At 36.8% G+C, this 21,318-nt stretch overlaps 1 protein-coding gene across 1 annotated transcript in view; it reads right to left on the reverse strand.

The window, feature by feature from the left end:
• The window catches only part of enpp1 (ectonucleotide pyrophosphatase/phosphodiesterase 1), a 33,707-nt gene that overhangs the window by 3,744 nt on the left and 8,645 nt on the right, over positions 1-21,318 (reverse strand). Inside the window, exons 3-21 of the mRNA XM_088001801.1 lie at positions 16,409-16,466; positions 15,208-15,305; positions 15,051-15,130; positions 13,144-13,263; positions 12,340-12,449; positions 12,176-12,241; positions 12,024-12,096; positions 11,828-11,936; positions 10,145-10,276; positions 10,020-10,051; positions 9,754-9,881; positions 8,249-8,318; positions 7,252-7,339; positions 4,645-4,829; positions 4,473-4,512; positions 3,710-3,870; positions 2,324-2,453; positions 1,663-1,737; positions 895-1,027 (exon numbers count right to left, since the gene is read on the reverse strand). Coding sequence (XP_087857927.1) covers positions 895-1,027; positions 1,663-1,737; positions 2,324-2,453; positions 3,710-3,870; positions 4,473-4,512; positions 4,645-4,829; positions 7,252-7,339; positions 8,249-8,318; positions 9,754-9,881; positions 10,020-10,051; positions 10,145-10,276; positions 11,828-11,936; positions 12,024-12,096; positions 12,176-12,241; positions 12,340-12,449; positions 13,144-13,263; positions 15,051-15,130; positions 15,208-15,305; positions 16,409-16,466 — 1,888 coding nt within the window. The remainder of the gene's footprint in view (positions 1-894; positions 1,028-1,662; positions 1,738-2,323; positions 2,454-3,709; positions 3,871-4,472; positions 4,513-4,644; positions 4,830-7,251; positions 7,340-8,248; positions 8,319-9,753; positions 9,882-10,019; positions 10,052-10,144; positions 10,277-11,827; positions 11,937-12,023; positions 12,097-12,175; positions 12,242-12,339; positions 12,450-13,143; positions 13,264-15,050; positions 15,131-15,207; positions 15,306-16,408; positions 16,467-21,318) is intronic.

The raw sequence follows: 21,318 nt of genomic DNA on the forward strand, positions 1-21,318 counted from the left end.
GATTTTGAGGTGAGTTGCTTAGCTTTCATTATCTCCTGAAATGTTTTCCTCTAAGGAATTTACATGATTGGAAAGAAAATCGGAGCAGAGTCAAAGCATAGCTCAATCCAGTGAAACATTTCAGATTTTTTTAAATTTGGGAATGATTTTTTTATTATTACTGTTACTGTTACATGCAACAGAGACATTTTTTCACATTTCAGACATATCTCGTCACCTGTCATGCTATATATATGGTTTGATGAATGTTCTGCTAAAGTTCATCTCGTTTTTTGTTGCTGGTCATTTAGTTTAGTTTTAGTTTTTTGCCTGACTTCTACCCCACTTTATCAGTCTCTCTTTCTCATTGTTGAAGCAAGAACACTGACCTTAGCTGAGGACAGTGAGGATTTTTGTTCAATTATTTGTTTTGTAATTGCAAAGAGAATGCTTTACAACCATTTTCAGACTGACAGATATCAACTTTGCTGCTCGTCTTTTCTTGACTGTCTAAGTTTTCGAAACTTTTTAACTTTCTTCATGTTGTCAGACAGAGATGGTATGAAAGTGACTAGTAGTAACAAAACTGATCGAGTCCGAGTCAGGGACCCATTCACGATGAAGATGAAAGAAAGAAACGCACAAAAAAAAATAAATAAATAAATAAAAAAAGTTGATGAATATCCAAACTAATACACTACTTGATTGAACAGCCCTATTTTTAAAGTGATAATGACATTTCTTTATGAATATTAAGTTAAATTTGTGCATTTAGTCATTTTTTTAACAAATAGAAAATGGGAACAATTTAAAAAAAAAAACATCGACTTTTTCAGAAACATTTATTAAACAGAATATCACACAACAACAACAACAACAACCACTAAAGCTGTGGTATAGTTGTAGACAACTTACCCTGTGTTTTTACTGACTGGATCTACATTTCCATCAAAGTCTTTATCAAATATCGGCCCACTGACGACATTGACTCCGTTCAGGTCTTGAGAATATTTCAAAAGTATAGAAGTGTGGACATGGCTCCAAACCGCTGGAAAACATAAATATGCAGTTTAATACATGTAATCCTGCAATTTGTACAAAGAACATTAAAGTTTGAGTTATCAGCGTAACTGTGTATCAGGAACAGTGAGCCACCAGGGGGCAGCACCTGTTAGTATTTTATAGGGATTCAGAAACTAAAATTTTCTGTCATTTATTGTTTATTTCCTGGCAAAACTCAGAGGGATTTTATTTATCAGAACTTAGCTAACAACAGCAGTAACCAGATTGTATATATCCAATTTATAAGGTGCATGTTCCAGTTAAAACAAAATGAATTAATAATGTTGATTCATAATATTATGTTACTATAACAAAACTTTGTTTTGCTGCTGGCACTGAGTCAAAAATCCAGATATTTCCTCAGTTTGGGACTTGATGAATAGATTTACAACTACGTTTTGTTCAAGCTTGCACAAAGCAGGTTTTCTACGTGCCGGTGGTCCGACAGCCATGAACACGAAGAAGTTGCATCACAGATTTCTGTGCTTTGTTCAGCCAGTTTAACTACCTGTCCCTGGAGATCACAATTTTTAGTTTTGAAATGACTGCATTAATAATGTAATAACTCTAATCGCAAATTGGAAACACACACATTTGACAAATACTTCCATAAATACTCACCTTTAAATGCAGGGAACATTGGGGCCATGTTACTGCTGATAAAAGAGTCAGACACTGAACCAGTGATATTCAGATCTGTAAAAATAATGACAGGTGAAGCAACAGGTAAGGGACTTTTGATTTTATAGTCAAGGATTTTGAAACTGAAGCAAAAGATGTCACTTTATGATGACTTGCAAAATCTAAAAATGCTTATAATGTGAAATGCTTCACCTATTTTCCTGCAAAAAATCAGTCTCAAACCTCACTTTGTAACACGATGAAAGGAATTAAAACGTTTAATTTGTGGTCATCCAGGTGTCTCACTTCTGCTGATGTGCGTTAATTTCCCTGTTTCACTTTATCTGCTGAAGCTTCGTGGAAGCAAACCTTTCTAGAGCATTGTAATAGTTTTTAAACCCCTTGAACTTTCTGACATTTCTTTCTCCTGCAGCAACAAAACTCTATATATGATATTAATACTTTACATGAAGTAAAGCGGGAGAAATGTGAAACCAAAACAAATCAGATCAATGCAAAAAGGGGCATCCACTGAACTGATGGGATCTCAGAAAAGGCTAACGAGAGACTCTTCTCTTCTACATGCTTGAAAAGTGAATTCATTTCGGCACAGGTTGTGCCACCTTCTGCATGACATGCACAGGCATTTACACACACTCACAGGGCGGGTGCAGCAGGCCATAGGTCAGAGCGGCCTCATCTCTGTAGAGGAGACACAGCTGGTTGGAGGAAGACGGGACTCGAAAGTCGGCTCGAATGCACTCATATGGGCTCAGGGTTGGCACTCTGGACTGAGAGAGGGGATCAGTCAGCGGTGGACAGTGTGGACGGGACAACAGGACATGTCTCTTATGGAAGATCGCTTGGCTGGATTTAGAGTTGAACAGATCAATGAGGAAATATCTCTCTTTCGGTTCTCTTTTGAACTTGAAAATCTTATGAGAACGAAAATGCTTGATGTGCACTTGATGTCTAAATCTTTAATTTGAACGTCTTAGTTATTGATAACATTTCATTATGAAACACATTATCGACAGGAAGTAAAAAAAAAACAAAAAAACAGTGCTGTTGACTAATGAAATAAACGGCCCTTCAAGTTAGATTCTCTCAGAAGATGACTAAAATATGATTAATTCTTTTTCAAAGGTAAATATTAAAATATAAAGTGAATTTTATCCCGAAACACAAGTTTATGTCTTTTGTAACTAACCGTTTAACTTTATTGTTGCCAGGATTCTTTTCTAAAATAAATCTTTGATCTAAAGGAGTTTTATCCTGGTTAATCAATGACTGAAGAAGAAGAAGAAGAAGAAGAAGAATGAATTTAACTAGCCTGAATGTGGACTGAAGTGAAACCTGTTAACTTCAGGTCATAAACATTAATTTAGACTCCTCCTCCTCCTCGCGATCGTCTGAGTCTCAAACTTTTATTCACAGTACGAACCATAGCAAACGATGATTGATAGGAGTTAGAAGTTCCTGCTGGCTCAGGCTGACAGTTTTAATTTAAACCTGGTGGACTCTTGGAAATCCTATTAAAATAGGAGTAGGGGGCTGATCCAGCCTGCCAAGTTACGCTGATTATTTCTGTGGAGTATTTTATTTCTCCGAGAAATTAAATTAGGCCAAGATTGATTTTGCTCTTGGAATCGTAGTCTTGACTATAGTTGTAATCTATTTTATTGTCTTTTTTTTAACTAAGAATGAATGCAGAGAATGTACTGTAGCAGGCTATATTTTGCTCATACTGTATTTGGAAAGCACATCCACTTGCTCAATCATTCAGACAGAGGAATCCAAAGTCTCTTGGAAACAAACAGCTGCGCCTGAGGTTGTGAATTACAAGAAAGCTCCACCACAAAGGGAAGAAAGACAAGAGCTGTTTGAGCCAGCACGGATAGAGAGGATGAGCAGCAGCTGTTTACAGAAAGGATTCAGATGCTGTACAAACCTCCTCCAATCCGCTGCCAAACCAAAACCACAGAAGAAATACAGCCGAGGCAGCCCTGACTGATGGGGCTAAGTTTAGAGATGAAAGGGAGCTCACCAGAGGCTGGAGGGTGTACGACACCCAGAGCGGCATGAGGCGGTCCCGGCTGTATCCGCTCAGGTAGTCGGCGTGGTGCAGCAGACAAAAGCTGTTCCCCGCCTGGATGACGCTGGGGATGCCGAAAGGATGATGAAGGCGGCGCAACTTAGCTTTGGCCTCTAAGGAGGAAATTTAAAGTGTGAGGCAAAAATATTTCCCAGTGCTATTTTAAAAGGGGCAGTATTATGGGTCTTCCAGGAATATAGTTCGGTTTTATAGTGCAATAAAGTAACTATGTTAACTTCAGTTGTTGTAAAAGTACCACATTAAAGTATATTTCAATCCTAATTTCACGCCTCTGTCTCTTTAAAAGCTCCTGCTCGTTCCGAAACCCCGCCTTCAGGAAGTCATCACAACATCGCTCCTGTATGAACCCTTTAAAAATGTTTTTACCATCTTTGCCCTGAGAAGCAGATTGTACAATGAGCTCAATTCAGGTGTTTGCTAATTGCTGGTGACTAGTCTGAAGAAACCACGTGGGGGAGTCATGGTGGAGGGGCGAGGAAGAGCTGCGCTCTTGGGGGTGGAGCTAGGTCCGCCCCGGCTTTTTGCAGAGCTGAATGGTTGCCACGGGAGATTAAATGATTTCTCAAACGTGCATGAAAGAATCAAAGCAACACTCCATGTATGTTTTCAATGAGGGAAGAACATTTGATGTAAAGCTTAAAAACATAGATTCTTTGAAATAAAAAAAAAAAAATATATATATGTATATAATTACCTGAGTTTGTTGATAAAATAATTCTGTTCATTTCTGTCTCCTGCAAAGAAAGCCACAGTTTGTTTCAGATTAAATTAGGCTTGTACATACATTTCAAGACAGCTGACGTATCAGGACCGGTAAAGAGGACAGATTTTTTGATCCGATGTGGCTAAAAAAAAAAGTTTCATACCTTCTCAGTGCTCTGAGAGGAACAGAGGCAGTGCAGGTTGTCTGTGGGAACCAGGTTGGTGCTCTCACAGGGAGTTTCATGGGAGAGCTGCGCTGGGTGAACGGGTTGATAGTGGGGACGCTTAAGGAGATGATTCAGGCTGCCATGGGTCCCATTGTTTGGGGACGGACGAATACCAAGAAGGTCTGATGTGGGAAAGGAAAAAAAAAAAAAAGGAAAAACATTATTCAGGATTTATAACTCGTACAAATTGAGGTAAAGAATGTTTATCCGAGAGAAAAATAATCTGAAAAAGCATTTCTGCTCTTGTTTCTAATTTAATTCAGACACATTTTAGGGTTTTTAAGTATGCGCAACCAGTTCAAAGTCATGCCACAACTCTAGAGTTGCACCAGCCCACATAAAACCTTTGTTTTGATTTTTTTGGAATTTGTTTTTAAACAATTCGGAGGAGGACTTGGCTCTCATTTTTGCCCAATTTCGTCCTTATTGTTGAATCATGAACGTAAGGTGACTAAAGCCTGCAGCGCTTTAGCTGTTGCATTGTTCTTTTGTGTTCATGCTGTGCTTGAGCTTTCTGATTTCTTTTGAAGGCTAGCCCCTCTTGGGAAGGTTTATTACTGTTTCATGTTTTCATGGTTGCCTCACTTAGATTCAGTGGGAGTTTCAGGACATTAGAAACTGCTTTGAACCCCCTTCCAGACTGAATGTTGATGACTTAGTTTCTCATCTATTGTTGAATTTATTGCGTGTTGCATGTTGAGATCTGTTGTCCACCTCGTCTAACCAGACAGATTCTGATAAAGTGATGTCATTTGTGGTTAATAACAGTTCATGATTAATAAATTGGGATTACAGACTCTGGTCAAGTTGTTTCTCTTATTCACCATTTGAAAACTGCATTTTGCATTTAGTCAGGTTATCTTTGTCTGAGTTTGATGATCTGAAACATGCAAGTGGAAGTAAAAAAAAGATAAAACTGGTATAATCTGTAAAGAAGGCAAACATTTTCTGGTTTGATCTGCCACATAAAAATCAAATACAATTTCTCAACATTTGTTCTAAACATTTGAAACTAGCTGGGTTGACACTGGTTGCTTCTCACATTTTTCTATTTTGCTCTTCAAATAATCTTATTAAATAACCACAATATTTCTACAATATCCACTTCTTCTGACATGGATATGTTAAAATTGAGGTTTGGTTTGTGGGATCTGTTGACATATTTAGGAAGCAGAGCAGGAACTGAAAGCTGAAGAAATGCACCTGTTTCCTGTACTGACAGTTACGGGGATGCTGTCGCAACTGAGGCGAACAGCAGCGCTCCCAAACGCGGGAGGAAAATAAGAACAAACCAAACAACAATGTGAGCAGATAGTCAACATCTATATGTTGCAAACAGACTATCTCTGTTTTTGAGATTAAAGCTTCTGAAAAAAAAAAGTAGCAAAACTGATTAAAAGCTGAGCAGGAGAGACGTTTTTTTTAAGGCCAGTCAGGTTAAAATTTGACAGAGCAGCGTTCTTTTTAGGATATTAGTCACTAACTGTAAATGTCCATTCAGCAGGCGTGACTGAACATTAACTCTGTCAACAAAGACATGCTCAAAGTGTATAAGGTTATTTGTTAACAGCCAAGAACATGTTTAGCAAAGTCCTGAAATTGCAAATAGTTTCTATTAAAGGGGCGCTATTATGTATTTTCCAGGCACATAGTGCCACTTTATAGCGCAATTACGATACATTCAGTTTGTATAAACTTTGCAATGTATCGTCTTGAAACTGATCTCTGACTCTTTCTGACACTCCACATTCAGCATGTCATCAGAACAGTGCTTCTCAGGGTTTCCCCCAGTGTATTACAAGCCTGGCGAGCCACCAGGCTTTACTTGTGCCCCCTCCAGGCTTAACATTGCTTATTTACTTACGTTTTTTTTTGTTTTTTTTTAAATGTTTGCATTTTTAAAGATTTTTTTTGTAGTTGGCGTTAGGGTATTAATCTTCCAATATTCCACTACCACATAATTATCAAGTGATATTTTCAAATTTCCTGTCAACTTTATATATTTTTTAACTCAAAAACACGGCGGGCCGCTGGATGAAAGACTGCCAGGCGTCCTAACCACCAGGCTTATCAAGTTTTCTGAGAACCTTGCTTTTCATTATGTTGTTTACAATTGTACGATAAATTCAGCAGATATGCAGTTCCACCAGTTGTTTGCTAATTGTTGCTATTGTTAGTAGCTGTTAGTAACATTGGTATAGTTTTGGTGCGATTGTTCTAAACAAACTACTGAAGTTTGTGTAAAATTTGCATGACTATTATTTGTTTTATAATTTTGTTTGAGCTAAATTAGCTTTTGTTAGCTTCGTCTGTTTTCGCTGGTAATGTTCTTGACCAGAATTGTCTTGGAAAAGAGATTTTTATTTTCCGAATAAAATCTGATATTCTCCAATGGAGTTTGACTTGAGTCTGTCACATCAACTTTCATTACTAAAACGCGAGCTTCATTTTTTCTTTTTTATCAAAACAGTTCACCAAAACATCATGAAACTGAAATGATTTACAGCAAGAAGAGAAAAAACAATAACTCAAACAGCCACTTACCACACATGAGGTTATATAATTCAATGTTTTCAAATGTTGGCACGACGTATTTAGTTTTAAATCCAGGACCGTATCCAATGAAGATTGCCTAGAAGAAAAAAAAAAAGAAACATAAAGCATCTTCATTCGTTTCTTTTCACACACATGATGAAGTAAACTAAGCTAAGCTTTTAAGCAACAACGCCTACCAGTTTGTGTACTGGAAAACGTTATTCAGTCCCTCTGTTAACATCAAGACGTCAAACATCTGATTCACTTATTTAGTTCATTGGTAAATATTTAAAGAGAAGTCAAGCTCTGAATTGACCTAAACCTAAACAGTTTTCTATACTGAATTTCCACTTGGTGGGACAATAAAGGCTGTTTTTATTCTATTTTACACGAAAGGAGAGGAAGAAATAATTTTGGTTCTTACTAAATAAGTAACCAACTAAGTGCTCTAAGTCAAATTACAGCATGTGACAAATTAATCTAGACAATTAAAAGAAACTGTGATGACTAAGATTAATTACAGTGGTATTAAGTTGAAATCTTTCTGCATTTAGGTTGAGAGAAACTTCTCAAACTATTGCGCAATTATTGCAATTTGCTTAATTCTCAGATAATCTCAGTTCTCCACACTACTTAAGGGCTCTGTAGAGGTTTGTCCAAATATGTCCTCTCCTGTCTGTTGGTTTGTGGGTTTCTGCAAAAGAACCAGAGGTGGTTCAAGATCTCATTTTATTGTTTTCAAACAGTAACACGAAAACGAAAGAATGTTGAACTACTAAATATACCAATTACTTGTTTTTAAAGTCCCTCTACTTCTTCACAGAAGCTTTTTATTCCTTCAAGTCTCAAATACCCAGAGAGGTTAATATTCTGATTATAGAAAACCTTTTTTTTCCTCATATATCAACAGCTAAATATAAGAAGTTCCTGTTTTCTTAAGAATAAAAACGTCATGATACAAAATGTCTTGACCCTGGCAAGCACACACATCCTTCCTTCCTCTGACCTGCATGTTGGTGAAGAGATTGTCTGAGCCATGGAAACCACCGGTGCAATACTTGACATCGTCTTTTTTACTGAGAAGAAAGCATTTGAACAGGAAAAGCAAAATTAGAAGAAATAGTAAAGTATATTAAACATCTTCCACTGCACAGTTTCTTGACTCTGTCAAGTCAGTAGCTTTATTTGTCCAGCTTGAAGCAATTTGCCACAATTACAGGGTTGGTGCAAATCAAAGGATTTGTGCTATTTCTTCCCAACATCCTTCGTTCATCACACATGGTTCCTGTCATTAGTTACTGTAAAAGATTTATGACTGCAGTTTATCCATCATGTGACGTGTCACATTTAGAAAAAAATTACAGCCTTTTCATTACAAAAACAAAAAAAGTGCTCTGATGTAAACCTTTTGGAATATTCTATAAGAAGAAAATACTTTCTAAGCACAAGTTATAAGAAGTAATAGATAAAAGTTATCTGTTTTCTATCAGAAAAATGTACTTTCTGAACACAAAGCAAGCGTTGGCTATTTGAACTACCAGTTCAAGCATCACGATAACAAATTTTGCTGGACGATAAAGTGTAATAGAAGTTATTGCGATAAACGATAATGTTGTTTTCAGACCATTTTTAAGTAAAATAACGGTAAAGGCAAAACAATAATACAAGAACACATTCTCAAAGATCAATAAACTTTAAATTCTAATGAACATTTAACACTGGAACTGGAAGACATATTAAATATCCAAAATAAATAAACAAAACAACAAATAAAATTATTTTTGAAACTTTGTAAACAAAATTTTCCTTAAAAAAAGCGCTAGTTGAGACGAAAGCACTAAACTGAGGACTTTTATCATCCAGTTTTTAGTAGAAAGAGAGAAAAAAAGAGAAACAATAAATCATGCTGATGGAAATGATTGAGTTTGTTTTAATTTATCATCTGATTTATTGATTATTGTGACAGACCTGGGGATTGTAAATCCTTTTGCCCTCATACCGTCCAAAAAACGTATGTAATAATATTCATACATTAAAATAAAACTAATGTTAGAGAGATAACATAAACTACTACTTCATTTACCAGTTTCTATGTTTTCATCTTTCATGTATGAAGATGAAAATAACATAAAATATATATAACTGCAATAATCAAGATGTCAGTAGCATAAAGGATTGTTGCTCAAAAGTTATTAGATCATTTTCTATAAATTGAAAATCATTATTTTGTGAGAGAGGAATGGTTTTTATTTTTTTCCTCCATCTTTCTGCTCCAGCGACATTTTCCTGGTTTTGCCGTGTTTTGTCACATATTTACAGAAATACTTATAATTGCAAATTGTCCCAAAATCAAAATCCCCTCATAGCATAAAAATATAAAAAACACCCAAACTAGACAAACTTTGTTGCTTAACTAAACCATATTATTAGACTGGAGCAGATATTAGCATCTAATGTCGTCCAGTTTATGCAAACTGCTGTGCGAAAGGAGATGATGATCTGATTACTTACAGCGCTGCCTGCCAGCCCTCCTTCATGTACAGGTGACCCCTCTCTATGCGCTTGTTGTATGCAAAGTGCATCCTTTTGGGGAGGTTTTCTTTGAGGTACGGCTTCATTGGCTGGTCAGGGGCCCTGCACTTCAGAATGCACACAGACGGAGAGGATCAACACACAGCAGAGAGACGACGGGACTGTTTGTCATGAAGCCACACAAGCACATGATTTTTCATTCTTCCTATCAACACAAAAAGTCACGCTTGGAATACTTGGCATACCGACAGGTTCTTTATCAGGCCCTCATAGTCGACTGCGGAAATGAACAGTAAGGGAAAGTCAGGCTCTCTGGTTTCAAGCAGACTAAGACCAAAAGACTGTTAAATCTGCGCGGACAGGAACTCACAGGAGAAGTAGTCCTGTGGGAGGCGCTTCGGTCGGATGCGAGCTGCTGGGCCCTGGATGACCGTGAAGTTGGATGTGTCTTGCTGGTATGTCGACACATAGGCTGCCCTTTGACAGGAAGCCTCCTCCATTCCTATTGAAGTAACGACTTTGTATAAATGTCAGCCATCAAAATACTTTTCATAAAATAAATAATAATAGATTACAAGTGTATTATTGTTCCTTTAACTACTGGTATTGGAATGGTGCGATTACAAGGTTTCCAATCTGCAGCTGTAAAGTCTTAATAACTTTAACCAAAACATAATAAAGAACCTGCATATAATTGCAGGTTTTAGTTGTTTTTCAAATTTTTCAAAAAATATCCATAAAATAATTAACATGTTTATCAGTAAGTTGGTAACTAAGTACGTTTTTAGAAGCAAAATCAGCTTTATGGGCCAAGATTGTGTTCCCAAGAAATATTATTCTGATGTTAGGTATACATAAATAAACTTTCAAGAATACAAAAGTTTTTTTATATATAGCATTTTTCACAAATAAACATTCCAAAGGAAAAAAATCTCTTAATTTTATTGCAAAAATGTTACATCTTTCTTTATTTTAAAACCTGAAAATAGAAATTAAGGATGTTTTCTTATACAAGGACAAAAAGTACATTTGTACGTTTGTTACAGGATGTTTTGTCAAATTGATAAAGAAACAAACTGACCTTGAACTACTTAGTGGACGGATGAAAATAACACAGCAACATTGTTGTGTTTTACTTTTTACAGTTTCAAATTCTGCCTGTCATGGGATGTGACGAAACACTCATGTTCACAATTACTGAAAGTAACCTCAGTTTAAAAACTGTTTAAAATTTTAACTAAATCATTTTGTCTGTATACAGAGTAAAACTTTTACACAGTGTACATTACCTCTGCTCATGATGTAAATAATTAATTAGCACTCGTGGCAGGAAGTTGAGAAAAAGTCTGTCATCATATTTATCTAAGAGACATTGTAACTGTTTAAAAATTATGTCAGCAGGTTAAAGCTTTTCAAAAACAAAAACTCAGAAATCGGCCACAAATTTCTAGATATTTAAAGCAGATATTTAAAACAATTTATAAAAATCTATAAATTGTCATAAGCTCATATTTAACTACAGCAAATTGGATGCTGACTTGATTCAAAGATCTTTACAGATCCTCACATAAACAATCACTTTAAGGCTTTCAGAAGTGATGTGGAAGCTTATAGTATCAGCTCAACATCTGTCAGCAGTATTTTGGGTGGGACATGAGAACCCTGCTGCGTGCATCTTGTTTTCTGTGTTTCATGACAAACTGCAAACTAATAACTACTACCATGCACACAAGTTGGTGTCTTTTCTTGGAAGAAAACTCTTTGATGAGAATCGCTGGGCATCGCCCTGGCCACGCGCTCATAGAAACATTGATCTGTGCTGTGTAATTACAGGGCTAGACATATGGTCTCCAGATACTCATAGAAATGCTTCCCTCAAAAATATCCTCCTTGTGTGATTGGGATAACTGATTTTTCATCCTGTAGTCGGTGGAATCTCTTCTCAGTCATGCAACTCATGTATTTTCTGTCTTTATTGGACTCATGGGTCTGTATGTTTTATTCTAATTATATTTCTCTAAGTTCTGTCTTTTGAACAGAACAACAACCTCACCGTGGTCAGATACGATCATTAAGTTGACACACTGGTGAAGATCTCTTGTAAAAAGTCCATCCATGAGATCGCCCAGAATCGAGTCAACCTTCTCCAAAGCAGCGATCACCTGAAGGAACAACACAAGGCTGTAAGCGCTTTGGTTCAATACAATGGCAACTAGAACAAGCCTAAGGCAGTAACGGTTTTAACTCACCTGTGAACTTTTTGGGCCGAAAGCATGTCCTGTGCTGTCCGGTTCTTCCAGGTACAAGGTGTAAAAGTCAGGTCTGAAAGCAGACACAATATTGAAACAGGATTTGTGCTTTTCCATGAGAGTTTTAGTAGTTAACATAGAATAAGCAGCACCTTTCCTTCTCGGATAAACTCAGCCACTCGAACACTGTTTCCAGTCTGTTCTCAAACTTAATGTTCCTGCACACAAAAAGTTTGTAAAGGCGGCATTACAAAAACATCTTATACACTGGAAGTTAACATAAGGACATATTTAATACCATAAGATTCAGCCTTACCTATCATACATCCTGTAGAGAGTTGGGAATGATCCATTAATAGCAACATCAGAACCTGGCCAGAAGAACGTGCCTGCTTTTAGTTTCTGACGCATTGCGGTGAGCCACACCTGAATAAGAAAAACAAATGAAAAAGAAAATAGTGCAGCGTTTTTGATGATGGCAGAGAAAATGGACACAAACAAGAGGCATGGGATCTTTTTTTGAGTCATTTAGAAGTTTTATCTCTCCATTCTTTGAAAAATCAGTTCCAATCTGTGGGTAGGATGGCTCTACTGACACATTAATGCTCTAAACATATTTTGGCACACGATTTGTAGTACTGGTTTGGTAGTCTTTACTGAAAGACACAGCTACGCAGGGCGATCATTATTACCCTTTTGCAAAGTCATGCAGCTGCTGCACAAAAGACAGTGAAGTGAAGCAGTTCGTCACACAAAAGAGGATTGAGATAAAGTTTAAGTAAGAGCCACAAAGTGCTTAAGTAAGCACAACTATCACAAGTCAACACTTAAACAAGCTGAATCTAAAATTTCAACAGGAACGTTGCAACGGGGAGGGCAAATTACAGCATGATGAATACTCAGACTTACGCAAGGCAGGATATCCTTTTTTATGAATCACAGCAGATTTTGAATAAGACCAGGGTTGGTAAACCATGAGCAACTCGGAGACATTCAGATATTACAGTAAAATTCAGCATTGCTCAAATCTGCTTTGTGATCTTGTATCTTGATAAGACCACACTTTAATTCCTGACAGAACTACAGGATTGAAATTCTACCTTTGTACACAGACACTCACCGGTTCGCCCTGGTACCAGTGTGAGTTGAATTTCTCATCTGTTTTCAAGGTGAAAAAGGCGTTTCGGGTCACATCATACATCTTGTTGTCTACGATCCCATGAGACTCGGGATAAAGACCCTGCAGGAGACAGAGATCAAATAAACACACAGGCACACTGAGCTGTTTTGATACAGTAGCTGCAGGGGTTTAACTCCTGTTTTTCTGAAAATAAAAAGCTCCAGACATGATTAAGGCCTTTGCGATTCTATAAAGCTCCTTAAAATGTGTTTTTAATCCCTCTAAAATGCATTTCATGCTCAAATTTGTGCCTCCTGTATTCTGCATTGTATTTTCTGGGCGTCACATCTTGGCAGACTGTATTACTGGAAATACTAAAGAATTTACTTTAATGGTGGGGTCTGTTTTTGAAAAACAGAGGTGGAATCCATCTTAAAAAGCTGTTTTTTTCCATGCACATGTAAGCTATTAGGCCTCAATAGAGCAATGACTTTCTAACACTGCGGGAAGAGAAAACCTTGAAGCACACATGAAGAAAGAAACTAACAGCAGTGGTGAAAAGCATTTAAAACATTTAAAGTTATGTCCTTTAGGTCCAAACTACAGCAAGTCCAACTCATCTAATACTAGCTATAAACTTTAAAATATGTAACTTATTGGGTTTAAACTGCATTTATTTGAGATTCTGGTAAAAACGTAGTTGTGAGCCATCTCTTTTAGACTTTGGACACGTAAAATGACAGATTTCTAAAGATTAAACCAGATGTTCTTTCCTTTCTGAACCCATTATTCATTGTTAGGAACCCTTGTTGTGTCTCAGATTAAAACATGACGTCAATAGAAACGTGAAAGCATGCATTCATTGACGAGGCAGGTTGAATAAAAATTATAAATCATTTCAGAAGTTATCCCACTTTAGGAAAAGTGCTACATATAAAAAAAGGCTGCAGTAAGCTGGTACAATTCGTGTGCATTTTTTGATTTAATTACAGCATTCAGTCTTCTTTGGTAGGAGTTTATGAGCAACCCTCCAACAACTTGTTTTAGCAAATCTGTAGCACATATTCTGCTATCAAAATGCTGTTTTTGTCATCTCCTGAATGATACCTTTGAAAAAAGAGACAATTTTGATTCTTAGTTCCCTCTTTGTAACTTCAGGCTTCAGCTAAACGATACAAAAGGAAACTTTTGTTTCACATTAATCAGATTAAATGTAATTGTTGTCCTGGACATGTTGCTTTCAAGATCTAAAAAAACTTTTTAAATGTAATAATATTTTAACGAAGTGTTACATTATTTGAATGAGTACATAAAGTAATGAGTAAATTAAACTCATGACAAACTGAAACATTTACAGCACATGTGTCAAACTAGAGGCCTGGGGGCCAAATCTGGCCCACTATAGCTTTTTATGTGGCCATCTAGAAATTACATCAATAGATCCCTCCAGTTTTTCACAAATCTGCAAAATTCATACAAAATTCTCACAAAATCAACAGATCTCCACATTTTTTTTCCTGATTTTACTGCAAATTTTTCTCAAAATTGGCCAAAAACATTGAGTTTAAGTTATAATCGTTGACCGATATGGCGATTACTTACACTTCACATCATACATTAGCATAAATATCGTAAAAAGTCCTAACAAATATTTTTAAATTAGCACCACAAAATCTGGGATTTTGATTGCAAAAAAAAGTCACTAAATCCTCAGCGATATGAAAAGATGTCCAATGTTATTTAATTTTAAGAAATGCCTATTGAATGCCGAAACAAACAACTATTTATTAATATTTTAACAATTTAATGGGTTTTATCAATACATTCTGGCACAACCGGCCCTTTAAGAACATTCAGATTTTTTTATGTAGCCCAAAATGAAAATGAGTCTGACGCCTCTGGCTTACAGTAACGATGGTGTAGTGGTTGGGGAAAGTCTTTGTGGGATAAACAGGCCTCATGTAAGATGTTGTTGTTCCATCCTTTCCTGCAGAACAAAAACTGCTTGTAACACCAACAGTAAAATCTTGGCGAGTTGAGGCGGCGACCGCTTTACTGACTTACGCAGCTTGTTGATGACGGGCAGCCGACTATGGTGATCTTTCAGGTACTCTGCTCGGAAACCGTCCAAGGACACGAGGAGAAGAGGAGGCCTGGAAAAACTGGGCAAAGGAAAAACCTCACTTATTTAATTTGCTTGTTTTGCTTCCATGTATAATTAGCAGGAAACGGTATGAGGAAATAGGTGTGGAAATCTCACAGGGCCGCCTGTTTATTATAAACAGCTATTTCTTGATGCTAAGCTGCAAGATCAGTGATAAAAAAACCCAACGGTGTGAAAATAGGGCGGTTATATTACTGATCAAATATTTTGTAACTGAAGGAGCTGAACCTGACCCATAGATGGAAACATGTTTTGACAACCTGCACATTCAGCTTGCATTCCTCTTTTGCAACCTGAGTACAGAAAACACTGTTTGAAAGCCTTAGGCTGTGAACAAATTAATAAATTCATTCATTCATGAAGAAACATCTCTGCATGTAAACAATATGACTATTTCCTTAGAGTACAAATACTCAATTTCAATATATGAAAGTGTGGTTTGCATACTCAGGGTCAAGTAAAAAAATAAAACACAGACCACATTTATGCGATTTCTATTTTAAAACAAAAGTTCAGGTCATTTTGAGCAACATGTTTAATTTTCCACTGCAGGATGCGTCTGTCTAGCTTACTCTATGTTTGTGTGTGGTTTTATCTCCTCACAAGCACATGCCTGATTAGTCAAAGTCATTAACCCAGTTTCCATGGCGACAACTACTATTTCCCAATATAATGACACCATTGGGGGAAAAAAAAAGCAAACTGACATTTTGGGTTGGCTACACTTCTGTTAAAAAACATAAAGGAACAAATTAAACTGCCTAAATGTAGGAAAATGTCACCATTTAAAATTTTATCACCATTTTATTGCCATCTTCCAACAAAGAGCTTTTTACAACAGCAATTGACTGAAAAACTTTGTTTTTAGCAACATGTCACACTGAAAAAACAAATCAGATGATCCAACGAGTTAATTTCTCACAACTAATCAAATTAAGTTGATCAAAGTAGATGTATTAAGTTTAAGTTATCATGTTAGTTTGACAAATTTGATTCCATGAATCATCTTAATATTTTCTTTTAAAGTTGGAGCTCCATTCTCTTTTTTCAGTGCATAAAGAAACACATCCCTCAAAAACGGGTCATCTGCCGTTTCATTACCCAGGTGGACACTTAGCCTCCCCGATCTCCTGTGTGAATTTTTTCCAGAGACTTCCTCCTGTTGAGAAAGAAAAACGGCATCAGTAAAAATGTTATGTTTATTGTGATTTATATTTTTCACTGTCAATCTCAAAGCCAGACCACAAACACTTATAAATTATGGGATTTAAATTCACTAAAAAATCATAATGAGACCGTCAAGTTATTTTTTTAATCTTTTTGAAATACAACTTTCAATTTAAGCACATTTTTCAACATCCAAATAATCCAACGTTAAGAAGGAACAATGCTGCAGGATCAGCAATGCTATTCTTTTCAGCACAATTTTCCCTTGATCATTACAAGTCATACTCTTGTAAATGGTAACACGTTAGACATATTAGCTTTTAATAAAATTGTCGATGCCCCTTTTTCCAAGAAGGTGAAATAAGGGAATATAGAGTCTTACACAGAACTGGTCCTAATAAAAGTGAGGTCTTGCATCATTGACATATTCAAATTAGTATTTATCTAAACTTTTTCAGACAACAGTTTGCCATGAAAAACCTTACAAGAGTCTGATTCCCTGGACAGAAAAAAGCCCCCAGAATACTGAAACCTCTATAGGTGACAGTTTTTCTAATATTGGTTTAAAAGTAATAGTTGAGTTATGTGACTTCCCCATTCACACCAAAAAGATATCTGGACTTAGAGGTACACAGAGGACACTGTGTTCTTCCAGTAAAACTAGGGAAGTATTTCCAGTCAATCGTGTTTCTTTTAATCTGAGAAAATGTCGAGCAGAAACAGACTTAACAAGCAGAGACCGGAAAAGAATCAGCGTTGGATGCCAGATTCTCCACTGGACGAATATGCTTACAGATAATAAAAAACATCTGAATGTTCTTCAAGAACCAATTCCAGTAAATGGATGTTTTATCTCTAACTCCTAAAATAATGTAACTATTGAACCCATGGCGTTTATAGATCCTTTCAAATTTTATTTATCCTTCACTGATCCACAAAAGACATCTTGTTTTCATTTAATAATTTACATAAGTCAAACAAACGTTTTAGGCCAGTTTACAGGAAGAAGATGCCATTGAAATAGTTGAACTGGTGGACACGCTATGTTCCAGTTTACACAAACACTCACAATTTACTCTGAAACCTTCATTAATTTATAGCTTGTCAAAAATGGCTGACATCCAGGAAGCTGAACAATACAGCTTAGGTCACAAGTTTGGACAAACCTACTTCACAATAAAAGGATTAGGGTGTGTACGCTTTTGTCTGGCTCTCTCGGTTAAACAACTTTTTAGAAGGAATATCCCGCAGAATCATTGCTGTTTATTGTGTTCCCTCATGGATTAGATTAACTTTGATGTCAACAAATGGCTACGGTCAATTAAATCCCACTTTGAGTTTACTGGCTGTTTTAGTGACAGCCAAAAGAATGACGTCACAGACATAAAACCCAAACTCTGCTGGCGAAACACCAGAAGGGGAAACCACTTTTCAATAGTATGTGCAGGATAGTCATGTGAAGCAATTTGTCAACATCATGCAGTGGCTACTTTTCCACTCAGGGATTAAAATAACTTTTTATTAAAACTTAACGTGATTCAGAAAAACAAAAAAAAATGTAATGATCCTTTTGAGGTCTAAATGCTGGAGTTTGATCAAACGCTCTTGTTAAACACTAAGTGTTAAAAATACATTTTATTTGGGTTAGATCTTTGTGATGTCATTCCTCAGTATTGTAAGCATTACTCAGTAGTGGCTCTAAGCTGCTCTCACTTCCTCTGTTTGATGTTCACATCTGCTTTCAGCTTGCAGATGTTAACATTTCTTTGTTCCCATTGCTCCCTGTTTGTACAAGTAACTCATGGTTTCCTTTTATCCCTGCAAGATTCGAGTCGTTGTCGTCGATTTGCATCAAAAGTTGAGAGTTTCCTATCCTGCAGCTACTTTAGTTTTGGTCACTTTGTAATTCTAATAAAATGTATCAATTTTCTACTGTTTCTCATATTGAATCAGCCCCAACAGTTCTGACCTGCATTTCTCAACTTTTATAGTTTTGCTGAGTTTGAGAGCCTGAGATTCTTTCTTGTAGCAGATAATCAGGAGCCTCTGTGAATACAGTCGCCAGATTCTAACAGGTATATTTTCAGTACTTTAAATGATTTCCCATCACTCCAACGAACCGTGCCAAACTATTTTTATTTCATGATGATGGACTGAACAGTGACCTGTGAGGTTTCACAATGTAAGTTTCCAAAGAAGGTTTAAGCTTCTCTGGAAACTTACATCTCACAGGTCACTGACCTATTCCTTAGTTTTCAGGATTCTGTTTGTTCACTCATATATCCTGACGAACCTCTGAGTCATTCACAGAACATCTGTTATACTGAGATTAAAGAACATGCGGAGGGACTCTGTTGACTTCTAAGGTATATTGTTGTAATGCGTTTCTATTAAGAAAGCAAAATATACAGCATGCTTTTTGTTTTTTGCATATCATTTAAAAAACTATTCTCTTGCACTTCAAAAACATGTAAAATTGTGTTGGTTTGTGTAAATAAAAAGATAAGGGTCTGTAATTATACTGTGAAAAATATGCAAAAGCTTTAAAGATATCTTTGCAAGGCACTGTACAGCCAAAATCAATAAACTGGAATATACATCCTAATGAGTCTTGCTTGTCAGATTAAAGGTAGCTTTAAAAAAAAACAAGAAAAACACCACATCAAGCTCACATTTCTGTTTTAAAAATTATTTTTTCTATTAAATGTGTTTTCGTTATCAGTTAGCAAAAAAAATAATTACGATTAAGAGAAAAAAGTTGTCTAAACATAAGTTTTTGTGCAATTAATCTACAAATGTGTTTTGCCTGTGTGTTTTCATTTACCGAAAATAAAACCAGTATGAAATGTTGCCACTGTTCGTGAAATCTAAGAAAGAAGGTCGTTCCCACAGACAAAGAGACACCAGACAGGATATTCGAGGCCTGTTCCCTCACAGTTTTCGAACAACTAATACATTTGTCAAGTGCTTTGCTGACAGGACATGGAACAGAAGAGTCTTATCATGCTGGTGAGAAGGCCCCTTCTCACCGCCTCGAGGTCAGCGTTGTGGTTTGGAGCGAACATAGGGATGCAGTGTCTCGAGGGAATCAGTCACTGTGATCTTTAAATCCACTAGAAAATCCATGCTCAGCATTTTACACAACACACAGACTGCATCTACGGAGAAGGCTCTGACTATTATTCATGTCTTTTCATCTGTTTCCAAAATCAACATCCGGAAAGAAGTGTAAACGTAAAACGTAGGAGACGGCACGTAAACAAGAGTCTGCACGTGTGGAAAATCCGATCCTATTCTTTCCATATGGCTTTCAAGTTGGTGGGGCAGGGAAAGCGAGGGGAAAAACTATCACAGCAGAGGGAACACCCCACCCTAGAGGACTGCAGCCCACACTCACCGCTACTGCCCCAGAAAAGCAGGAGGGATGTTTTGGCGTGCCAGTGTGCAATGAAAAGCACATTGGTGCCGCGGACCACATTCAACCAGAGAGAGACTACGCTTCCGCAAAACATTCCTCTTTCACAAAAACGTGGTTCCAGCAAGTTTAGTGTAAGAGGATACGAAACAGCAAGGCTGCTCAGGGGTTAATTTGAGACTGTCCCATGAGTGTTAACATTCACGTCTAGCTTCCCAGTAACCCGACCCACCTCACCTACTTCCCTAACATGTTGTGAGTTTCCCCCCAGGGTCCAACGTGGGTCTTTTTCAGGAATAACTGTTCGTGCTTTCTTTCTCATAAATCTCACAGCAACTTTGATGCAACAAAATGCCATTCTGGACCATAAAAATATTGCCAGTGTACCAAACAGAACCTGAATGCAGATTTCTCCAAAGGTAACGTGATCGATGGCGTCATGCAATCACTGGAAACGGATTCGATTCACAGTTGAGTCAATATTTAAACCCATGACTTAAGAAATGGAAAATCAGAAACATGCAGCTACCCGCACAAAGAATGTTAACAAAAGAAACAAAAGAGGTACAAAGACCGGTACGGAAACCTGAAACTACAGAGAATCCTAGCATGAATATAAACACAGATAAGTTGACATAATTAACCTTTTATGTGGTCAGCAATCTGCTTTGTGTGCACATTCTTCTTAACCCACCAATCTATGATAAGTGAAGCGTATTGCTAATTTTCCTGGTGTAAAGGGCTCAGCACAGAGTCGCTTAAAGCGCAGATGGAAAGCATTAACAAAGATTTGCTTTGCCCACATCTTTATGCAAGACTTTTATTAAAGGGGCAGAATATATGTTTTCCAGCCACGTAGAATCATTTTGTAGCATAATCAAATCAATATGTCACCTTCAGTTGTTATAAAATGCTATGTATATCAAATATGACTCAAAAGAAATTCAACTATGTAATTTTGCACTTTGAAATTGGGCATCTGTCTCTTTAAGAAGTCCTGCTCTTTCCAACACTTTTGAGGAAATCATCACATCACTACTCTATTAACCCTCTAACAACAAATTTTACCAGCATTGCACTGAGAAGTAGATCATATAACGAGCTCAGCAGATACATAGTTCCAGCAGGTGTTTGCTAATTGCTGCTGGCTAGTCTGAAGGAACCGTTGTGTGGTTTCCAAGTTAAGTGGAAATTTGAAAACTGCAGCTCAGAGGAGGAGCTGAATGGTTGCTATGGAGATTAAAGGATTTCTCAAACATGCATGAAAGAATCAAAGCAGAACTCCAGATGAGTTTTTGATGATGGAGCAAAACTATGGCACACATAATACTGCCCTACTAAAAATGGGGTTGTGTACCTTTATACTAAAAGTTCCACACAGAGTAGCACATAAAACAAAACAAAAGAAGAAATTGCTAAGTATTTAAAG

This window comes from Poecilia mexicana, unplaced genomic scaffold (assembly GCF_051168715.1).
Source record: "Poecilia mexicana isolate PSO_F unplaced genomic scaffold, ASM5116871v1 scaffold_21, whole genome shotgun sequence".
NCBI lineage: Eukaryota > Metazoa > Chordata > Actinopteri > Cyprinodontiformes > Poeciliidae > Poecilia > Poecilia mexicana.